An 8,082-nucleotide genomic window follows, 5' to 3' on the forward strand; every position below is an offset into this window, starting at 1 on the left:
GCTTAGCTCGTTGATTTGAGACCTGTTCTTCCTTTCTAATATAAGCATATAGTGCTCTAAATTTCCTTCAGACACTGCTTTAACTACATCTCACAATTTTGATATTGTACTTTCATTTGTTTGGACATAATTCCTTTAGAATTAATACTTGCTAGAAAATGGAGTTTGACGTTATTTACAATTACACCAATAATCACGGAGGCTGGATATCACAGGCATAGAGGCACATTGTGACTATAAGATGTCTTTTCATACTTCCCAAGTAGTTTTATACTTTAGCTATGAAGGTCGGTTACCAGATCCAAACTTGTTCTTAACAAGAATTTTTATGTCCATTCAATCAAAGCCTCTCACACCTTTCGGAGCCTATCAGTTCACAGCTAGGAGTAGAAACTGTAACCAGGTTCTTCATACCCTGTGTTCTCCGGTGATGCCACATCGTGATATGCTGTCTAGTTTCTTTAAGATGAAAGGAGCGACTTGTAGCAGGGCCACGTAAGTTCTGTATGGAGGAGACCGTGTCCTCGTGAATCTTCTGTTTCATCTCCTCTGGGTCCAGCTTCAGCCCGAGACCCTCTGTCTGGCACGTCGCGGCTCTGCCTCACTGGCTTCCAGCTGCTGCGCTCTGCTCCCCTCAGTCTCATTTTTCTTCAGTTCAAAATATTTTCTAATTACCCTGGATACTTCCTCTTTGACCTATGGATTATTTAGAAGAGTGTTTAACTTCCAGTGTTCTTGCTCATATTTCTAATAATGATTTCTAGTTTTTAATTCCTTCATGGTCAGAAAACACATTTTATATGATTTTAAGTCTTTTAAATTTGTTGAGGTCTCATTTAGATCCAGGATATTGTCCATCTCGGTGAATGTTCAGTATGTACTTGAGAAGAATGTCTCTTCTTTTGTTGAGTGGAGTGTTTTATAAATGCCAATTAGATTCCGTTGGTTGACCTTGTTCAGTTCTTCTGTATCCTGATTTATTTTCTGGCTACCAAGAAAGAGGTAGGTTACCAAGAGAGGCGTCTTGAAGTCTCAAACCATAATTAGAGATTTACTCATTTTTTCTTTTAGTTATATCAATTTGTGTTTCACATATTTTGAAGCTTTATTATAGGATTGCTGTGTCTTAGTATCATTATTATATGATGCCCCTTTATTTCTTTTTCTTTTTTTTTTTTTTTGAGACAGAGTCTCACTCTGTTGCCCAGGCTAGAGTGAGTGCCGTGGCGTCAGCCTGGCTCACAGCAACCTCAAACTCCTGGGCTCAAGCAATCCTACTGCCTCAGCCTCCCAAGTAGCTGGGACTACAGGCATGCGCCACCATGCCCGACTAATTTTTTGTATATTTATATTTTTTTAGTTGGTCAATTAATTTCTTTCTATTTTTGGTAGAGATGAGGTCTCGCTCAGGCTGGTTTCGAACTCCTGACCTTGAGCAATCCACCCGTCTCGGCCTCCCAAAGTGCTAGGATTACAGGCCTGAGCCACCGCGCCCGGCCTTCTTTTTTTTTTTTTTTTTTTTTTTTAGTTTTGGTTTTTTAGAGATGGAGTTTCACTGTCACACAAACTGAAGTGCAATGGTGCCATCATAGCTCACTGCAGCTTGGAACTCCTAGGCTCAAGTGTCCTCCCACATCAGCCCCCAAGTAGTTGGGATTCCAGGCATGAGCCACTGCACCTGGCCCTTATAATGTTTCTTCCACTGAAGTTGGCTTTGTCTAATATTAATATAGCCATTCTAACTTTGTTTTTATTTTTTTTTGAAACAGAGTCTCACTTTGTTGCCCAGGCTAGAGTGAGTGCCGTGGCGTCAGCCTAGCTCACAGCAACCTCAAACTCCTGGGCTCAAGCGATCCTGCTGCCTCAGCCTCCCAAGTAGCTGGGACTACAGGCATGTGCCACCATGTCCAGCTAATTTTTCCTATATATATTAGTTGGCCAATTAACTTCTTTCTATTTACAGTAGAGACGGGGTCTCTCCCTTGCTCAGGTTGGTTTCAAACTCCTGACCTTGAGCAATCTGCCTGCCTCGGCCTCCCAGAGAGCTAGGATTACAGGCGTGAGCCACCACGCCTGGCCTGGTTGGGTTTTCTTGTAGAGACAGGGTCTTGCGATGGCCCAAGCTACTCTTGAACCCCTGGCCTCAAGTGATCCTCCTGCCTCAGCCTCCCAAAGTCCTAGGATTACAGGTATAAGCCACCATACCTGGCCTTCAGAAGTTTCTTTATGATGTTTCCAGGCTTGGATTTTTGTTGTGGTTGATTTATCCTGTTCGTGTGGTTCACTGTGCTTCTTGATTTGTAAGTTTTTATCTCTTTTCAAACTATCATCAAGTTTACTGACTCACTCTATCCTTTGGTATTTCCAGTCTATTATTGCACCCACCCAGTGGATTTTAAATTTTGGTTACTTTTTAGTTCCATAATTTCCATTTTGTTCCCCTTTGTATCTTCTGTTTCTTACCTGATAATTTCTGTCTTCCATTTTAAGAATGTTCAATACTTTTTGAAGGCTGGTTATAAATAGCTGCTTTAAAGTCTGTATCTGATCATTCCAATATGTGAGTCATCTCAGTGTGGGGATCTGTTGATTGTTTTTTCTTCCGTGTTGAGATTTTCCTGTTTTTCACACTCTGGGTTATTTTGGATTATATCTTGGATATTTTGAATATTATATTGAGACTCTGGACTTTGTTTAAATCCTAAACAGAATGTTGATTGTTTAAAGTGCTTGCACTACTAGTCAGATTAGTCCTGTGTCTACACTGGTCAGTCTGGGGCCTGGACCTGTGCATCTAGGGTCAGACCCCATGTGTGCAGGTCAACAGCAAGCCCACAAGTTCACATGCCACTCTGTTGGGTCACTCAACCATTTTCCTCTCTACTCTCCCTGACACTTGACAGTTTCCTGGGGCCTTCCTTCCAAGACCTCCAGCCAGAAATCTGGGGCTTTCTTTTCCCCACCCTGCTGCACACTCCCTCCAGCTGCATCTGGGGCCCAGTGCAGGAGGGCAGGGAGAGGAGCCCCAGCTGGTGGTGGCCCCATGTTCTTGGGGCCATGGCTTGGTGGTGGTCAGTGGGAGAGACCGTCCTGTTGACTCAGCAGCCCTCCTCCCCGCCCACACTGCCATGCTTTCCTGCATGGAGGCCCCGAGGGCAGGGGCTTGCTTTTCCCACTGCTGTGCCCCCCATTCTGGAAAGCCCTTGCACACCAGAGAGGCAAAGAGCCAAACCTCAGAAGCTGGGCCTCAGTTCCCCAGCCCCAAGAACTCGTCCCTGGGCTCCCCCTGCCTTCTCAACACTCCTTGCTGAGTCGGCAGTGAGGCCAGTATCTCCCCATTCTTGGGGCTCCCTGCCACCCCCAGGATAGATTCGTAGCAGTGAGACCTGCCTGTGGCACTGCTAGGGGGTGGGTTCCATCGCCAACCTTGGGGTTTCCCCAGCCCACAGGAAGTTCTCCCAACTCTGCCCACTGAGACTCTCACGTCACCCTTGGGGTACAGAGCCTCAGCCTCGTGGGCCCCAAACGGGAGCCTATCCCCAGCTGGGCCAGCAGGGATGGGAGGGAGACATGTCGAGGGTGTCTTGCATTTCAGGTCCAGGTCTGAGTGGCAGCCAGCCCCTCTGCTGCCCTCCCACCTGCCCTCTCCTGTTACCAGAAGCATGACAGGTGAGGGTGAGGTCACTGGGGTAGGGAGGAAGGAGGAGGGAGGCCCTGGATGAGGCCTATGCCCAGGGGTCTGGCCAGGGTTCCCACATGAGGGCTGCAGCTGCCACCCCATTCTGCATCATCTCCTCCCACCTCTGCCCCAGTGGTGTTTGTCCCCAGCCTGAACGCAGAAGTCCTCAGCCTAGACTTGACTCCACACTACCCCGCCACCCCTCCTTCAGCCTATGTTTGGGCATGTCTGCTAAGCCAAGCATGTCCCTAACAATCAGTACCTGTGATGCTCCTTAGAGGAGGTGGGAGGGCCCCTCTGGGGCTTGAATCTTGGATTTCTTTTTATCAAGGTGGTTTCAGCTAGGAGGAATGAGCATGGCTTAGGCAAGGACAGGTAGGGTGAGAGTCTGTGGCAGGTGTGGGTAAAAACTTGACAAAGGGACCCCAAAGAAAAGAAGGGGACCCTTTCTTCCTGATGTCCCAGAAACCCAGCCCAGCCCCAGTGCCTTACCCACATTGCTGCTTGATAGCCTCTCCCACAAGGCCAGGCCTCCTTTCTCCCCAAAGCCGTGGTCTGCTCCTCTGTCCCAGCCTGGCTGCCAGTCACAGGCTCCTGCAGGGACCTGCCTGTGGGCAGGGCTGGAGCAGAGACAGCCAGCCAGGGAGGGGGTCAGGATGTCTGAGGAAGGCCTCCACCAATACGCTGCCCTCCACTCCAGATAGAGCAGAGCAAACCCACTGGGGACCCTCCTGGCAACCCACATGTATGCATGTGCACATGTGTATACCTGTGTGGACTGCAGACAATGCATACATGCACGTGCACTTACATGGACGTGCACTTACGTGGATACAACACAGACACAATGCAGAGACACACCTGTACACATGCACACATACATGTGTGCACACATGCAACAGATGCGTGTGGACACAACACAGAACTACACACAAGCCTGTGTCACACACTCCTTGACTTCCCTTAATGCACCAGTTTCCTTAGTGAGATGCAGGCTTGTCCCCAGTTGTGTTGAGTGACCAGGAGAAAGGGGTTGTGATTTTTTGTGCCTGTCTGAGCAGGGAAGGGCTGATGGGGCCACCGAGAGTCCCAACCTAAAGGTGGCTGACCCTGGAGAGCCCTCCTCTCCTGTTCCTGCTGCCCCTGCCTTCCCCAGTCCTGCTTGGCAGCTCCATCCAGCCCGAGCTCTGGGCTGGTTATGGACAAGCCACCTGAGCCCAGGCCAGGGGCTATTTTAGGTACAGCTCCTTGGCCGGCAGCCCCCCTCCGCCAGCAGCTCTTCTACTGGCCACCTGCCGCCTGTCAGGCCTGGAATGCTGATTGGCAGTTGGCAGGGGTGGGGCCTGGGGAGAGACTGTTATAAAGCTGGGGGTGTCATAAAGTAGCTGTCCCCGTCCGGAGCCCCCGTGGTCCCTGCTGCCACCATGGCCACCCACCGCCTTGTGATGGTCCGGCATGGCGAGAGCACATGGAACCAGGAAAACCGTTTTTGCGGCTGGTTCGATGCAGAGCTGAGTGAGAAGGGGGCTGAGGAGGCCAAGCGGGGAGCCAAAGCCATCAAGGACGCCAAAATGGAGTTTGACATCTGCTACACATCAGTGCTGAAGCGGGCCATCCGCACCCTCTGGACCATCCTGGACGAAACGGACCAGATGTGGCTGCCTGTGATACGCACCTGGCGTCTCAACGAGCGGCACTACGGGGGCCTCACGGGCCTCAACAAGGCAGAGACAGCTGCTAAACACGGGGAGGAGCAGGTGAAGATCTGGAGGCGCTCCTTCGACACCCCACCACCCCCCATGGATGAGAAGCACCCCTACTACAACTCCATCAGCAAGGTGGGCTGCCACAGGGAAGGCCTCTGGGAGGCTGTGGGGTCGGGAGCTGGGGTTGGGGGCCAGCTGCCCAGGGAGGGAACAGCAGTGTTCCTGTGTCCCCCCAGGAACGTCGGTACGCAGGCCTGAAGCCTGGGGAGCTGCCCACCTGTGAGAGCCTCAAGGACACCATCGCCCGGGCCCTGCCCTTTTGGAACCAGGAGATTACCCCGCAGATCAAGGCCGGCAAGAGAGTGCTCATCGCGGCCCATGGGAACAGCCTGCGGGGCATCGTCAAGCACTTGGAAGGTGAGGCCCACCCTTGGGAGTAGGTGTGTGCGGGCAGCCCTGACTTCTATTTTAGCAAACGTTCCCACCACCTGGTAGAGGCAGCCTTCTAGATATGGGATTTTCAAACTGTTTACTGATTAGCAGTGGGCTGAGAAACCTAAGTTTTGTTAAGCTTTTGCTTCACTTCTGTGTGGGACACCATGTACAGTGCTTCCTTCTGCAGTCTGTGGGTGAAAAGTCTGCACCGCACTGGCTGGGCCCACCCTTGGGCCTGGGCCCCTGGGAGGCAGCTCGCTGTGGTCAGACGTGGGGCCCCACCTCAGAGCATCTGGCTCCAAATCCTGGTTTACAGCAGGATCCTGGGCAGCCACTTCAGCCACTGGGGCAGCAGGAGCTCCCTGGCGTCTCCTGGTACTGCCTCTTGACCTTTGGCTAGAACCCCTGCACACCCACCCCCCACCATCCTCCTCCCCAAACCCTCTCCTGACAAAGGCAAGACCAGTCAGAAGAGGGGTACAGAGCTATAGAGTGGCCAGATGCCCCCACTAGAAAGCAAGAGCTGAGCAATGGGCCCGGGGCAACAGCATGGGGAGGCCCCGCCACCCCCTAGGACCCTCAGACGCCAGGGCAGTCTAAGTTTAGCATCCAAATGACCTTCAAGCTTGCTGGGATCCTGGAAAGGCAAGAAGGGTGTGTCCCAAACCTCTTGCTCCTGAGGGCTGACAGGCAGCCAGCCAGCCCCAAGTCTGCCAGCTCTACCGGCAGATGCCTGGTCCTGGCCCTGGCACCTCTCCCTTCTGGGGGCTTCACTAGCCCCATGTGCCTCTCACAGCCTGGGCTGGGGGAAGGGGACACACCACGATGAATGTGATGGGATTCCTATGGGAGTCAGGGTGTCCCTCACCCCCCAGAGAATATCCTCTTAAGCCCTCCTGCACAGAGGGGGTGGGGTGAACACCAAAGGTCGAGCTGCTATTCCCAGCACAGGGGCTGCAGGAGGCTGGCAGGGTCGGGTTTCGAGCCAGCATGGCCTCCCCAGACTCTGTCCTTCCTCCAGCCCTGTTCCTCACTCCTCTACTCATCATGTCTAGAATTCAGAACACCCTGGAAAGCAAATGGCTAACGTTTGTCCTGGCCCTCAACTTCGGTCTGGCCAGGGTTCACTCTGGACTGAGGAGTTTGGAGATGGCACCACCTCAATTCCCAGCCATTCAGCCAGAGAGAGGTCTCCGTCTGATTTACCACTGGCTATTTCTTAGGCTCTTGGCTCAACCCAGTTTTGCCTTGAGTGGTCAGTATATTTCTGTGGCTTTACTCTCAGGGCTGGGAGGCTGATGCCAGGTGGACCAGCTCTGCAGCCCATAAAGTCACAGCATCTGCTATATGGACAGGCTGGGGGCAAAGGGGCTAAGGACGCCTGTTCCTCCTGTCCAGGGATGTCGGACCAGGCTATCATGGAGCTGAACCTGCCCACGGGGATCCCCATTGTGTACGAGCTGGACCAGGCACTGAAGCCCACCAAGCCCATGCAGTTCCTGGGTGACGAGGAGACTGTGCGGAAGGCCATGGAGGCCGTGGCTGCCCAGGGCAAGGCCAAGTGAGGGGTGGGCTTGGGCAATAAAGGCACCTCCTCCCACTGCCTGGAGTCAAGTGTGGCCAAGCATGCCAGGCTCTCAGGCTGGCTCCACAGGCCTGGCCTCTGGGGCCTGTCCTGCTTACCCCCACCATTAGCAGTGGGGACTCCAGGAACTAGGGGTACAGCTATGCCCCCAAGCCCATGTCACCAGGGCTGCAACCACCCCAGAAACTTGCCCTCTGGACAAGCCCCTGAAGCTTCAGAGCCTTTTGGTAACCATGCTCTAGAATCAGTGTGCTTGGGGCCACTTAGGGAGAAGAGGCCAAGTGACCCAGCCCTCCCTGTGAGGAGCAAAGACCAGGACACTACTTCTCCGTCAGCTTCCTTCAAAGGATGGGTGCTCCTCTGCTGTCCCCATAGCCCCTGGGGTGGCACCTTGAGCCCCACATCCTGGATGGGACAGATAAGCCCACAGGGGGTCTCAAAGCCAGCAATACTCCAGACTCATGGGGCTTCCACAGCCTGGGAGGGGGATGGGGGGGGCTGCCATCTCCATGGGAAAAAGGCCAGGAAGCCCTGGTAAGAAAAGCGAGGCCTAAGGGGCAGGAAGCATGGGAGGAGGGGTTGGGCTCAGCCACCACCTAGGGCCAGCAGACCTCAGTGCAGCCTTCACCCCAGGCCACTGGCAGGTGAGGCTGGGAATTGAGCCTGTCTGCCTAGCA

At 53.1% G+C, this 8,082-nt stretch overlaps 1 protein-coding gene across 1 annotated transcript; it reads left to right on the forward strand.

Annotated features, from left to right (window-relative positions):
• The first annotated feature begins 4,985 nt into the window (after positions 1-4,985).
• Positions 4,986-7,423, forward strand: PGAM2 (phosphoglycerate mutase 2). The gene is made up of 3 exons (XM_012741509.3): positions 4,986-5,517; positions 5,622-5,802; positions 7,219-7,423. Exons 1-3 carry the CDS (start codon positions 5,104-5,106, stop codon positions 7,383-7,385), a joined length of 762 nt encoding a protein of 253 aa, XP_012596963.1. The 5' UTR covers positions 4,986-5,103; the 3' UTR covers positions 7,386-7,423.
• The last annotated feature ends 659 nt before the right edge of the window (positions 7,424-8,082 follow it).

The sequence above is a fragment of the Microcebus murinus genome, chromosome 9 (assembly GCF_040939455.1).
Source record: "Microcebus murinus isolate Inina chromosome 9, M.murinus_Inina_mat1.0, whole genome shotgun sequence".
In the NCBI taxonomy this organism is placed as follows: Eukaryota; Metazoa; Chordata; class Mammalia; order Primates; family Cheirogaleidae; genus Microcebus; species Microcebus murinus.

Coding starts and splice junctions, on each gene's coding strand:
- PGAM2 (XM_012741509.3), top strand. CDS start 5,104: ATGGCCACCCACCGCCTTGTGATGGTCCGGCATGGCGAGAGCACATGG. Junction 5,518..5,621: donor ACTACAACTCCATCAGCAAG/GTGGGCTGCCAC, acceptor GTGTCCCCCCAG/GAACGTCGGTACGCAGGCCT. Junction 5,803..7,218: donor CATCGTCAAGCACTTGGAAG/GTGAGGCCCACC, acceptor CCTCCTGTCCAG/GGATGTCGGACCAGGCTATC.